General features: G+C 45.3%; 1 protein-coding gene across 7 annotated transcripts in view; it reads right to left on the bottom strand.

The window, feature by feature from the left end:
• PTPRQ (protein tyrosine phosphatase receptor type Q) overlaps positions 1-14,933 on the bottom strand; it is a 294,193-nt gene that overhangs the window by 30,187 nt on the left and 249,073 nt on the right. For 6 of the 7 annotated variants that reach the window (XM_033952701.1, XM_033952702.1, XM_033952703.1 and 3 more), the window contains 3 exons: positions 9,054-9,135; positions 4,308-4,398; positions 92-168 (listed from right to left, as the gene is read on the bottom strand). In XM_033952701.1, the coding sequence (XP_033808592.1) occupies positions 92-168; positions 4,308-4,398; positions 9,054-9,135 (250 nt within the window). Of the gene's footprint in view, positions 1-91; positions 169-4,307; positions 4,399-9,053; positions 9,136-10,041; positions 10,069-14,933 lie in introns of all 7 variants that reach the window. The other variant, XM_033952707.1, reaches the window with a different exon arrangement.

A 14,933-nucleotide genomic window follows, 5' to 3' on the forward strand; every position in this document is an offset into this window, starting at 1 on the left:
ATTGCTGATTGTCTTGATCATATTCTGTACAAGAAGTTATTCTTGATAACGTTCAATACAATAAATAAATTAAAAAATTGTATTTACTTACGGACACATAGCTAGCATTGATGTAATCCGATCCTGGTACACCCGCATCTGCTATGAGCTTCACCCTGCTATTGTTATCTGTAAAATGAAAAAGGTCTATTACATTATTTACACCATTTATTCTATGGGCGAATTACTCGCGTGACACTGATATTTCATTGCTAATGGTTTAAAGACAAGAGAAGGAAATTATTTTTTACCCAGAGGGTGGTTGACACATGGAACGCGCTTCCGGAGGTTGTGATAGGCCAGAGCACATTACAGGGTTCAAGGAAGGCTTAGATAGGTTCCTAAAGGATAAGGGGATTGAGGGGTACAGATAGAAGTAGAGGTAGGTTATAGAAATGGTCAGGAACCACTTCACAGGTCATAGACCTGATGGGCGCGATGGACCTCTGGTCTGACCCAGTGGAGGCAACTTCTTATGTTCTTATGTTCTTAAATCAAATGTGATTTACTAAAATAATTAGGACCTTCTCCTTTAAACACTCTGGACCATATCCTGCCCAGTTCCATCCATCCCCACCCCATTATACTGAGTCCCCCCCTCCCCTCCACACTGCTGTCTGCTCTCATGCATCCACGGATGTGACGTAATGCCATCACTCACACGCACATTGCGCATGACATCATCGCATGGCATCCACGTATGCACAGAAGCTCTCCTGCCTGACGCAATTTCGAGGTAGCTTTTCAGAACCCGGACAACCTGCCGGGTGTTGAAAAGCCATCCGGACCCCAGGACATGTCCTCGAAAAGGAGGTCATAGCCTGGGAAATCCAGACATCTGGTAAACCTAGCAAACGGCGTCGTAAGTTAGGCGGTGGTAGGCGCCCTACTGTTGCCTAACTTAATTGATTTAATTGGTGCGGTAATTGACCGCACTGTTAAAAACCAATTACAGTCGTTAAAAAAAAAAAAAAAAAGTAGGTGCTGCCTATCCCTGGCCTACATTGCAGACGCCCAAGTGATAGGCGCCATTAGCTGCGATTCCTTAAACGGCGTCTAAGCGTGATTGACACATGGCCAGCGCCGTTGTAGTAGGCGGCGGCTGATTTAGGCGCCGTTTACAGAATCCGGCCCTCTATGTACACTGAGTATCTTAAGAGTCTTTTTACTGAAACTTAGCACGCACTAACAGAATTAGCATAAGCTAAATGCTAAGAAGCCCCGTTATTCGTATGGGCTTCTTAGCATTTAGAGTATAATAATTCCATTAGCACGTGCTAAACTTTAGTCAACGAACTCCAATGTGTTGTTCTGTTGTCCCTTGATACTCAACTTTTGGAAATCAATACGGGGACAAATTAATTTGATACTGGAATCTTCAATTCCGTTGTCCTATGAGATGGTAATCTGTGGGACATTGTTAGCGACTAAGGGCTCCTTTTACGAAGGCGCGCTAGCGAGGTTAACGCGCGCGACATTTCATCGTGCGTTAACCCCCCCGCGCTGGCCTAAAAACTACCGCCTGCTCAAGACGAGGCATAGCGGCTAGCGTGGCCAGCGGTTTAGTGCGTGGTATTACGCGCGTTATACCGCCAGCGCACCTTCGTAAAAGGAGCCCTAAACCTCCATTAGAAAGATATAAAAACAGACTCTCATTATGACTGGGATAGCCATGCAGATGATTACTAAAAACTGGAAAAATTGGGACAGACTTAATTTTTCCTTTTGGTGGGGATCTTTATGTTTATGTTATAAATATGAAAAAATGAACTCAGAAATATTGTGTCCTAATAAGCTCTTTAAATTAATATGGGGTTCCATTGACAAATTTTGTTAATTCTGATTAGTTGAATTATGCCTTCATTTTCTATTTGATTTGCACATCCAGGGAGGGGGGTAATATATTTTGTAGTATTCATTGATCAAATGTAAGTTCTTTTTTCTGATTTTATAAGTATGTATAATTTAATGTACTTTGTTTCTGTTCTTGAATTAGGGTGGGGGGAAATATTTTGTAATATTCTTTACTTGATTGTAAGTGCTGTTTATGAAGTAAATTGTATGTATATTTCATTGAAAATTAATAAAGATTTATTTTAAAAATCCCTTAGTTACGACTTGCTGATATTTAGCACAATGAGGTCTTTGCTGAGCTGCATTCCAGGTAAAATCTTTAAAGGAGGAACCTTTTGAAAATAGTTGGCAAATCCCAACTTTGAACAGACTGAAACTGTGCAGATTTTCACAGCTTTGTTCTACATCTGAACTATGAGGTTTGTGGGAAAGAGCTGGGACAAAGTGCCGGGTTTTGAAAAGCCGTTCAGACCCCCGGGCTTGTCCTCAAAATCGGGACACCTGGTCACCCTATATAAGTGCGTTGAAATAATCAAGTTTTGATTCATGTTTTAAGCTTTCTAAGTAAGCAGGGGCAGAGTAAGGTGGGGGAGTGAGGGGGCGGTACGCCGGTACCTCTCCTTCTCTCTGCCCCCCTTCCCCCCCACCCACCCCCGCTTTTTCCCACTCCTTCTCCTGCCATTCACTTCCCCCCTGCCCCCTGCACCTCTATCTCTTCACTGGCACAAGCAGCAACTCCAACCCGCTTCTGGCAACAATTCCAGGTCCTGCGCCTAATGACGTCAAAGGGAGAGCTGCCACTGACGCGGGCACCGAGTTGGTGTGGCTGTTCAGGTACAGGGAAGGGATGTGCACGCGTGGTAAGGGGGTTGGGGAAGGTGCAGAGAAGAGGGCAGGGGAGGGGCATCTCTCACCCTACGCTACGCCACTGTATGTGAGGATTAAGTTCTGAGGTCAAGTGGTGGTGTGTTTGAGGGAGGTTCCTACATGGCACATACAATACAAATCATATGTTGGGGGGGGGGGAGGCCCCTACCCCAGCCAGGAAGTTCTTCCCTGATAACCAGCCCAGTATCTCTGTCTCTCATCTTTCTCATGGCCTCTTTTGTAACTTCACTGCTGCCAACCTCTTGGCCAGATTGGACTCAGGCCTGTTGCTGATCTCATGGCCTTCACGGGCCATTAGAGCTCCTGACCTCTTATGCACTAACAGCTACAGTAGGGTGAGGAGGGGGTACTAGGGGAAGAAGAGATCTGGTATCCCAATGAGCGGTAGTAGATGGAGGGTTAGAAACATAGAAACATGACGGCAGATAAAGGCCAAATGGCCGATCTAGTCTGACCATCTAGAGTAACCATTATCTCTTTCTCTATCCGAGAGATCCCTCGTACCTATCCCAGGCCCTCTTGAATTCAGACACAGTCTCATTACCTCCTATACCACTATGAGACAGACATGGCGGAAGTCACTGCTTGCCCTGGATCAGTAGCATGGAATGTTGCTTCTGTTTGGGCTTCTGGAATCTTGTTATTCTTTGGGATTCCGGAAACTTGCTACTCTTTGAGGATTCTGCATGAAATGTTGCTTCTATTTGGGGTTCTCTTGTGGCCACTGTGGCAACAGGAAACTGGCCTAGATGGACCATTGGTCTGACCCAGTCTGGCTGTTCTTATGCTCTTATGCACTGTACACTCTGGCACCAGTCTGCAGACCAGTGGCTGAGAAAACCCACAGTTGAGTACACGCTCGACCTGAAGGAACAGCTGTTGCAAAATTAATATCACAGAGGGTAGATATATTTACAGAGGAATGTCAGCCTTCTGTCTCCCATCAGACTTAATGCTTATAATAATAATGGCACTTCTTTCTCATTAACTGAAATATGAAGCAGTATTGACTGCAGTGAAAGATAGGCTCCTGTTCCCTGTGATAAAATCTAGCCTTGGATAATAAACTAGTATAGAGTCACTCAGATCTCACATGGAAAATCAGTGGCTTGTAAGCATTTATAAAGGAAGTGACACAATGATACCAGGGGGAAAAAAACCCAGCCAATGCAAAAATGCATAGATTTTAGACCCTTTTTTTTTTTTACCGGGGGAAGGAAGAAAGTTCAGAAATGAATGTTAAAAAGAGACTAGGTTCCTGAGTTAAATAACAAAGCTATACAGGTAATAAGCCTATCATTTCTCTTATTCATGTTACAGCTCAAAATAGTCACTTGTGCATTCAGCAGACATGAAAAGAGTAACATAAAATAGCCAGTTGGGCATTAAACACTCAAAGATCAACAATTAGTATATTCTGTATATGTAACAAGGCATTCATGACGCGTCAAGACTAGGGTGCGTCCAATATGAACTAATTGTACAGGCATTAAACAGCGGTTTGAAAAGTGCTGATGAACACATACATGGCTTTATGTTTGTAAAGCGATTCTTCGATCTGTTCCATGGAAGATCTGCATCAGATGTAGCAAGATCTTGAAGAAATCTGGGGAGCTCCTGTAACATGAAGGTTACGTTTGTTAAGGACCTTTATTTTTCTTCCTTCCATATGATTTCACTGTTTAAAGTGGAAGCTACTCTTAAACTAGAGATTACAGTGAATTCTGAAGGGTGTCAGGTCAAAAGCGTGCCAGGACAAAGGCATGCGCAGACAATTGAGCGCAGCGCGAAAATTACTGTTTTTACGACTCCGACGGGGGGGGGGGCGTGGGGGGAACCCCCCCACTTTACTTAATAGAGATTGCGCCGCGTTGTGGGGGCGTTGTGGGTGGTGTGGGGGGTTGTAATCCCCACATTTTACTGAAAACTTCACTTTTTCCCTGTTTTTAGGGAAAAAGTTAAGTTTACAGTAAAATGTGGAGGCTTACAACCCCCAAACCCCCCACAATGCCGGCGCAATCTCTATTAAGTAAACTGGGGGGGTCCCCAACAAAACTCCCAATCGGAGCCCCTAAAAACTGTAATTTTCTTCGGCGCGCGCCTCCGTCTTGCGCTCAGTTGTCGGCGCGCACCTTTGTCTTTCGCGGGGTTGTCTATGAACCATTCTGAAGACAGGTGGAGGCATGAAAACTTCTATTTCCCCATCTACAGTGTTGATAGATGTTCGGGTTTGATACATTTTACTACTCCTTGATACCTAACCCCCACTCCCCATCCACGTCTTTGATAAGTGCCACCACCTAGGTCTTACTTTTCTTTGTCTATCAAATAGGTTTTACATATGGGAAAAAGCTTTATATAATCACCTCCACTGATGGCAGTTTTTCAAACCACTTCCAAAAGGTAAATCAGTTCTTTATCACTGCTCTCTGAGCTGTGCTGCAGTCCTCCAATTGCACTGCTGCCAGTAGGGGCTATCACTTTAATATTATGTTTTCAATGGCTAGATGCAGGAAGGTTCCTTGGAATTCTGCAGAGCTTGCCTCTCCCACTATTGAAAATGTGAAAGTGAAACAGCACCCCTCGCTGGCAGGACTGTAGATGGAGGACTCCGGCTCAGCTTGGAACTGTGTTCTTTACCTGTGAAAATGGCCTTTCACAAAACATTCCTACTTAACTTGTGCTGCACGAATGTGAATGTTACACCAATCTTAAGAGGGAAATTATGTTGCATTGAATATTCATGAATGACACCAGTGGCAGTTAGCAGAATAGTAGGAAAAACTGGACTGCATAAAGTTTCACTTATGCGGTTAAGTCCTGAATATCGCACTTAACCGAATAAGTGACAGTTACCCGCACATTCCAGAATGTTTAATGCTGATGCCTGTCAAAAAGCTGCTGATTGCCAACGGCTAAATATTCAACTCAGTAATAATAGGTGCTACCTTCATGATGGCAAGTCCATGGGTAGGGCTCGAATCATGATGTTGGGAACCAGGAAACATTAGCAGTGACACATTATTAAAGAACTGTGAATCATAAGATCACCAGTCACCAAGATCCAAATTCTATAAACGGTGCCGGCTTTAATTGCCTTTAATTGATGCAATAATTGATCATGTAATTTAAAAGCAATTAAAACGTCATTTAAAAAAGATACCTAATTACAATTTTGAAGACATAAAATAAGCTTTTAAGTTGTATCTTCAGAATATGCTTTCTGTGTGGTTTTTTGTTATACTAATTGGAATCTAGCATTGCATTCTACATCAGTTTGCTACAGTTCATTTTCCAGTAGCTTTCTCTCCACCAAAGATGGCTGCGGTGTCTTTTTGACGACTTTATATAAAACTTTATTGACAACAGCACTACAGTAGTTCATTTTTAATCCTCTATAATAAAATCCTAAGCGTGCATGCGCACTTAGGACAGCGTGATCCCTGCCACCGTGGTCTCTGGGTCCATGACGAATTCCATTTTTGAACATGCTGGCAACTCCCCCCTCCCGTCTTCACTCATCAACTGCTGCCGCAGCTGCTCCTCTTCAAAGCAGCCTCCTGAGGTTCGCAGCTGGCTTTAGTGAACCTCACAGGCTGATCTGCACCTCGGTAGCACATTCCCTCTGACGCACGGGATCGCGTCAGAGGGAATGTGCTATCGACGTGCAGAGCGGCCTGCGAGGTTCGCTACAGCTGGCCGGCGAACCTCAGCAGGCTTCTTTGAAGAGGAGGGCAGACGCGAACGACCAGGAAGCCGGACACTGGACAGGGGGAGCAAGTAAGGGGTGCTGCTGGACAGGGGGAGCAGGGAAGAAGTGCTGCTGGACAGGCGGGGATGTAACAGGAAGAGAGGCCTACTGCTGGACAGGAGGAGCAAAGAAGAGGTGCTGCTGGACAGGGGGGGAGGTAACAGGAAGAAAGGCCTACTGCTGGACAGGGGGAGCAGGAAAGAGGTGCTGCTAGACAGGGGGGGAGGTAAAAGGAAGGGAGAAGGGCTGCTGCTGGACAGGGGGAGCAGTGAAGGGGTGCTTCTGGACAGGGGAGACGTAAAACAAAGGGAGAAGGGCTGCTGCTGGACACGTGGGAGCTAAAAGGAAGGGAGAAGGGCTACTGCTGGACAGGGGGAGCAGGCAAGGGGTGGTGATGGACAGCCGAGGAGAGAGAGAGAAAGAAAGAAAGAAAGACAGACACACACATCTATTCTAGCACCCGTTAATGTAACGGGCTTAAAGACTAGTTTTATATAAAGACGTCACAAAGACGCCACAGCCATCATTAGGAGAAAGAAAATCACTGAGGAATGAACCAGAGCGAGATGATTAGGTAAATGCGAAGAAATAACTGTTGAGACTTATTTAAGTGTGGTTTATATCCATAGACTAAATATTGATTTTGGTTTACAGGGGACATCCTTGATACAGCCGATATAGGCGAAACATGTCGGAAGAACTTGTCCCCAACTGACATTCAACCAGCACTCAGATAAGTGCCGTAGAACTTTGCAAATTCATAAAAAGTTTGAAAATAATCACCGAATGCATGTACTAAACTAAAAGAGCTGATCAATGATGAATGCAGATCATCAATTTCAACAAGAATTGAAGTGGAATGCAGTGCGAGATTCCAGTTGGCATAACAAAAAAGCCACACGGAAAGCACATTCTGAAGATACAGCTTAAAAGTTTATTATATGTCTTCAAATTGTAATTAGAGTTTACATCAATATATATCAGTGTATCGCAAACTGTGTGCCCCCTGAGATTTCAGGTATGCCATGACACACTGGCGAGGAGGAGAGTCATCCACGCCAGCTGACTGCCTACAGGATGTGCTTCTCATGGCGAGAGGAATGTCCTGCAGTTGACCCTCCTCCTGGCCGGCATCTCTCCTTCTCTCCCCGCACCTCCTGGATCCCTCCGCTGTGGCCAGATGGGCCTCTGTGCATGCGTGGACATCGACGAGATACTTCTGGGTGCCTTCCGGCCAGGGCACTGGATTTAGGGCTCCTTTTACTAAGGCACGTTAGCGTTTTTAGCGCACGCAGGAAATCACCGCGCGCTAAGCTTCTAGAACTAACACCAGCTCAATGCTGGTGTTAAGGTCTAGCACACGGGGCAATGTAGCGCGCGCCATTCCGCGTGTTAAAGGCCTAATACGGCTTAGTAAAAGGAGCCCTTAGTGTGCCGCCGGCCGGAAAGTTTGTGGACTGGTTTGTGGATAGTAAACCAAGAGGCTAGCCGTTAAATTAACACTGATTAAAAAAAAGACAGCACCTCCACAAATGGCACCGGAACCACAACTACGGAGGTATCTACCGGGGCCTAATGGTAAAATAGATGTGGTTAATGCCAGAAGTACCCTTAACCGTCAGTAGGTGCCTCCGTAGTCGCGATTCTCACCACAGATACGCAACAGAAATGTAGACCTTGAAAACCCTGGCTTACATTTCCGGCGCCTATCTGTGACATAGCCGCCTATTCTATATACGATGCCATCGCGTGATTGGTACACGATCAACACTGTTTTTGTGGGCGGCTAACGATGGCGGTGCTGTTTATAGAATCCAGGCCTAACTACACAAACGCGAAGTAGATGAATATTTTCTAAACGCCGATAATGATACACCATTCCTTTCAATGATGTAGGCTGGGCAGTATTAACAATGGTGCCACCAGAGAAAGGTCTGAAGAAGGTCACCTCTTCCTGACACCAGGGCAGGATTAATTCGTCGAGGGCCCCTAGGCACACAAGTACACTGGGCCCCCTGCCCCGCCCCACTCCACCATGCGCCCAGGTGGAAACAGGAAGCTGCATCAGAGGGAAGCTTTGGGCAAGCAGCACCGCTTGCACAATTACAGTTCCCGTTGCCTTTTGTACCCGCGTTGCTTGCTTGTCTTACTTTCCGTCGATGGGGGGGGGGGGGGGGCGCGTTGCTGATTGGGGTGGGGCCCACGTTGCCGATTGATGCTGGAGGGGCCCAATGCCGTTTGGAAAAAACAATGTTGATGCCCTCCTTCATCGGGCCCCCCAGACCATTTCGGGCCTTAGGCACGTGCCTACTTGGCCTATTGGTTAATCCTGCCCGACACCCTAAGTGGATAATTCTGATCGAATTGCATGGCCCAATTCAGTGTAACATTACTGTTCAAACAGTAGTGTTTGTAGTTGGGTATTGATGATCAAGGCTAGGGATGCTTAAAATGGACTTGAAATGCGACATAGGAAACAACTGGAAGTCTTGCAATGTTGTGACAACTGCTGGCAACATACCGAAAACTCTTCCTGAAACTTTAAGTTGTTGTTCATGCAAAGCTCCTGCACATGTTGTAGAAAGATCTTCTTGCTAACGGGCCTAGAAGGAAAGGCGGGGACAACAGTAAATAGCCTGTTCTCTCGTTTATGAATCTCCTGTCTACCACTATTAAACACAATCAAAACGAGGCAAATGTGACATTTTGGAAGTGTGCAAAACCCCTCCCCCCACACACAAAAGCACTGCACAGAAGTTTAATCTCCTGGGGTCAGGGGTCACATATTCCTCTCAGCCCATCCAGAATAGTTTTGCTGTGTCATAATGAAAAGGACACTGAGGCCTAAACAGTTAATTTTGCAAAGCTCATCTGCTCTGCCAAATGTGGATTTATATCAAGAATAACTCCTTTTGTTTGTGATTTCACAAGTAGTTACAATTGTCCAGAAATTATGAGATGTTCACTTATAGAACACTTTTCCCATCCATTGAGAAAAGTGTCCTGTACAAGGTTTTTACATTGTCTTTCCTTTCTGACCTGGGTGTGTCTTGTATTATACAACTTTTGTTTTGAAGATTTTTGGTCGTTTTAAGAGTTTTTTGGGGGGTTTTTAAATTGTAAAATGTAGCATTCGGGTATTTTCTGCAGCAGTGAAGTGCCAAAAAATTAGATCTGTGTTTTGTTGTACAAACCACCTCTTTGTCAGATAGAAAGAGTGCCAGAACCATGTAAAATATTGTGATGACCTCATAATGGCACGGCTTTTAAACCCTGAGGAGTTTCAATATCCCATAAGACTTTCCGAGCTAAAAGACAGACATGCGAGCTTCACCCCGGAGAGGGAGAGAGCGATTCTCCTGTTACCATGCAATTTGTCACGCTTTTATGATTTATACTCAGCTTGGAAAGGGTTTTTTATAAACATGAAAAAAAAGGGAACCACGCTAGACTCATCACACCAGACAAATGCATAGAATTAAACACCACACAAACCTTTAAGAACTTACTTGAGGGATTTTCTATAACTAAGCAACCTGCAACAAATATTGCATTAAATGGAACAACTACTAAATGAAAAACTATACATTCTAGAATGTTCTTGGTACAAAATAAGCATCACAGTTAACACAAATAAAGTAGCTCCATTAGTATTTTTTATTCAGTTTCGAAACTGAATAATATGGATATCATAATTGAACCTTTCTAATTTGCGAGTGAGGCTATATTAAAGTGGTTGTTTTAGTAGCATCGGTCTGTATCCCATATATGGTGATTCGGTGTAGGATGGGCTGGGGAGGGCATCAATATGGAACATGAGGATGTTACTGGCCAGACTTTATGGTAGATGTCCTGCAAATAACAGGATGGTTGGCTAGGCTGGAGTGAGCTTGGTCGGCAACTTCAGCATTTAGAACCTAGGACAATACCAGACTTTACAGTTTACAGCCCAGAAATATCAAAGAAGAGACAAGTTAATTTAATCATGTATTTTTTAAATGGGTATAAATTATGGGCAGACTGGATGGACCATTCAGGTCTTTATCTGCTGTCATTTACCATGTTATTACTTGTAAATAGTAGCATTTCAACATCTGGATGTTTAAATATTGTTTCTAAACAGGGGCCATTCTCGTCTGAGGAAGCTCAATAGTATATCTAGAAAGCAAAGAGATGTGGGGATGATTGGGAAAGTCTTGGCGGCCATTTTGAAGAGAAGGGGACATGAGGCAGGAGACTAGGATGAGAATGGGGATCTTGTAGTGAGAGGCTTAGCCTTGGGGGGGGAGAGGGGGGGCGCAGCTAATTTGAGGAAGATGTCGCATATCAAGTTTTCCCCAGATGGAAGGGCAGCAAGAGACTGCATGGAGGAATAGATTGCAACTGGGAGACAGTTGTAAAAAGGATTTGGGGCCATCAGGGAGTATTTGCTAAGGGGTGGGGAGTTGGGTTTAACTAGAGGGAGGGCAATTACCAAGGGGGAGGTGAATCAGGTGTCACCGGGGTACAGTTGTCGGGGGGTGGGGTGAAGTCATGAGCTGTTGGGGGTCAGGCGCAGCTGGCATCATTGTAAAGGCTGCCTATTGGAGGGACCACAACATTGGGATTTTAGAAAACTGCTCCCATCTATATGTGTGTGGGGGGGGAGGGGAGGGGGGCAAATGTATGTTTTCCCCCCCTGAGGTTGTAGGTTCAAACCCCGTGCTAGTCCTTGTGACCCTGGGCAAGTCACTTAATCCTCCACTGCCCCAAGTACATTAGATAGACTATGCGCCCTTCCACAAGGATAGATAGGGAAAATGCTTGAGTACCTGATTTGTAACCCATTCTGAGCTCCTTTGCAAGGACGGGCTAAAAAAGTCAAATAAATAAATGCAGTTTTCTAAACTCGTTGCTCCCTCTGGACATGGAGGGGCTTGAACATTGACCCTGGGTCAGCAAAGAAGTAGCCTAATGGTTAGAGCAGCAGACTGGGAACCAGAGGGCCCAGGTTCAGACCCCATAGCAGCTCCTTCTGGCTTTGGGCAAGCTATTTAACCCTCTGTTGCCCAATGTTGGCACTGGCAACCTCTACAGCTGTGTATCGCAGCAGATTTCAGGTGTGCCACGAGACGCCGATGAGGAGAGGCGCCAGATGACTGCTTACAGGATGTGCCTTTCGCAGCGAGAGGCACTTCCTATAGGCAGTCAGCCGGCGCCAGCGCTTTTCTGTACCACCCCTCCCACCAGCGGTAATAGGAGGCTAAGGGCCACGGCTGAAGGGCATCCGCATATGCGTGGACATCGACGTGATGACATCACACGTGCACATGTCATCTCATCTCCAGCTGCGGCCCCACAAATAGCGTGCCGCAGCTTCAAAATGTTTGCAGCATACGGCCCTATAGAGCAGTGGTCCCCAACCCTGTCCTGGAGGACCACCAGGCCAATCGGGTTTTCAGGCTAGCCCTAATGAATATGCATGAGAGAGTTTTGCATATAATTGAAGTGACAGGCATGCAAATCTGCTCCATGCATATTCATTAGGGCTAGCCTGAAAACCCGATTGGCCTGGTGGTCCTCCAGGACAGGGTTGGGAACCACTGCTATAGAGTAGCTGTTTGAAGTTTTTCCTAAAGACACACAACTGGATCTTCTCTGGAATCTGATCATAGGCACTTTATCCTCCATAATCAGATGTTCCTACTGAAACATGTTGGGTGATTTTTGAGGCACCTAATGCTAGGGCATTGCATGTCACTGTCGCACCTGGTGTTGGAGGATTGCTACCGATGAAGTGAAGCTGCCACTGACAGGTTTCCCTGCTTTTTTTTTTGTTCTTTGGATTATTTAACCTCTGTACAGAACCTGCCATTGAAGCTGTCATGCTTGTAGCAGCCCCGGGGGGGCCATTCACTGCTTGTGGGAAGGAGAGAGATTCGGCATGGGTGTGCCCTGAAATTCATGAGCCTTCCAGCTCATTGCGGCCATCGTCTTTCTAACTGAATTCATATTGCTCGTACACTCTGGTGTGGCGCTAGTGGCAGCCACATCCGTAACCCATGCACGCGGTACTACTGCAGATAATGTGCAGAAATGAAAGACTCGCGATGAAGAATTTTCTACTTCTTAGCAACGTTTCTCTACTGCCGTGACGATGGCTCCAGTTGATGGGCCTCATTTGCTTATAATAACACATCACTACAGAATGGGGCAAAAGTGCTTGACTGGCAAGTAGTGCTTGACCTTTATTATGTTTCACAGATGTTACAGCATCCTTGTCAGAGGGATGCTCGTCAACAAGACTCTTGGCCCTCTTTTGTGTTCTTTATTGTCAGATTCCATGTTTGGCTTTTACACGCAGCTATGGGCTTGCTATATAGGTAAAATTTTCCACCAATTGCCAATAAACTAGAAACATGGATGGGCATCAGCCAGCCGGCCAACTAAAAAAGGTAGGGGGGGGGGTCTGACTGGCTAAGAGGTGGCAGTCCGGTGGCTGTCTACCTTTCAGGGGGTGGGGGGTGTCTGTCCAGCAGGAGAGATTGGGCCTCCCTCATGCTGCTAGTCTTCACGATGGGGGGGGGGGGGAGAAGGTTTCCTGGGCTGCTATACTGATCGCGGTAGGGAGATACCTTGCTGTGATCAGCTCAGCAGCAACCTGATGCGGCATTTATACCTGTTTTGACTTCGTCTAAGTCACAACGTATAAGTTCTTGTCAGGCAACCTCATAAAACTTTCGATTATCGCTGCAGGATGACTAACGGCCTCTTTTACAAAGCCGCGCTACCAGCTGCGCTGCGCTAGCGGCCCCAAAGCCCACAGAGATTTAAAGGGCTTCGGGGCTGTTGATGCGCGTCTTTGTAAAAGAGGCCGTAAGTTTAGGTCGGTCCACATCCTGCCCTAACAACTCCTCCAAAACTGCCCTTTTGAGCTCTGGGCGCACAGCGGCATTCAGAGGCCTAAAAAGTCTCTGATTACGTCAAAAAAACAGTTTTGTAATCGGCACTTGGACAAACTGTATTTTAAGTCATCCAAGTACCGACTTAGGCCAGTTTTTGGATGTATTTTTGTTATGAGCTCCATAGTCACTGTGCCATTAGTAACAATGAGATAAACTTATGGATAGGTATACAGTGAGGCCTGCATTCTTTAAATGAGGCCGATATTGGCGGCTGCCTAAAAATCAGTCGCTGATCACTTGTCAATCACACGACAGCGCCGTATAGAGAATCGCGTCTCCAGGAAAGATAGGCGCCAGAGTCATTCAAAATTCGGCAGTTCGACTGATTTTTGGGCTGAAGAAATGGGAACACATAAGCCCCTATTACCAAAAACTCCATTGGCTGCCCCTAGAGGCGCGAATTCTGTTTAAGTTCTCCTGTCTGTGTTATAAATCAATATTTGGTCTGGCCTCCGCTTACCTGGTTTCTCAATTTAACCTGGCAAGTTAGCACATCTGTTCACCTATCCGACAATAAAGGCCTGCCACTACAAAAGATTCCTGGACAGAACCCTTGCCTTCCAGGCAAGCAAATGGAACGACTGGCTGAGTAACGTTATCACGAACTCCTCAACCTACTTCAATTTTAGAAAATTGGTAAAAACGAGTTTGTTCAATTAATTTGTAAACTAAGAATTTTTTATAGCTCTGCTAGTTCGACCAGTAACCTTAAGAACTATATAGTTTTCTACTTCTTCCGTTATGTAAGATTGTATTGATGACTTTGAATTGTGACCTCTTCGCTGATTGTCCAGCGCTTCTTGTTGTAAACCGCCTCGAACTGTCATGGCTTTGACGGTATATAAGAATAAAATTATTATTATTATTATTATTAAATAGGCGCCGGTAGGCACCTCCAAAGGTGCGATTCCAGCAGCTTTTTGTTTAGACGCTGGTAGGCACTTTAAATTTAATGTTAATTGCCATTTCAAACGGTGTTTCTCAATTAACTTAGGCACCAGTAGGGCGCTTACCAGTACCTAAGTTTAGGCGCCCTGTATAGAATTTTCACCTCATTTTTTTTTCTCCATCTTTGCCTTCGCAGTTTCTCCAATGCAGGAAAATATCAAGAGGGCAAGTTATCAACATGGGCTTCTCTTAAAACATGTTGTTTTACTGTTAACTTCAGTTTTTAGTAACTAGGCCTCACTACATCAAATAGGACGTGTTAGAGCAGCACTAGTTATCGATAATATAACATGTCTTAATGGTAGCCCCCAAGTTTAATCCGGTCATGAAAGGCCATACGTCATTGAGACTTGCTCCAAACTCACACAGATTTTCACCAAATGAGGAAGGGTGTCTATATACAGGGCTGACTGCTATATGTGAATAGGAAATCTTATACCATTGTGGCTATTCTGAACCTTGCTCTGTTTCACAGGGGAGGAGGGGGGAATCAACCTCAGCAATGTTAC

This window comes from Geotrypetes seraphini, chromosome 7, assembly GCF_902459505.1.
Source record: "Geotrypetes seraphini chromosome 7, aGeoSer1.1, whole genome shotgun sequence".
Taxonomy (NCBI): domain Eukaryota; kingdom Metazoa; phylum Chordata; class Amphibia; order Gymnophiona; family Dermophiidae; genus Geotrypetes; species Geotrypetes seraphini.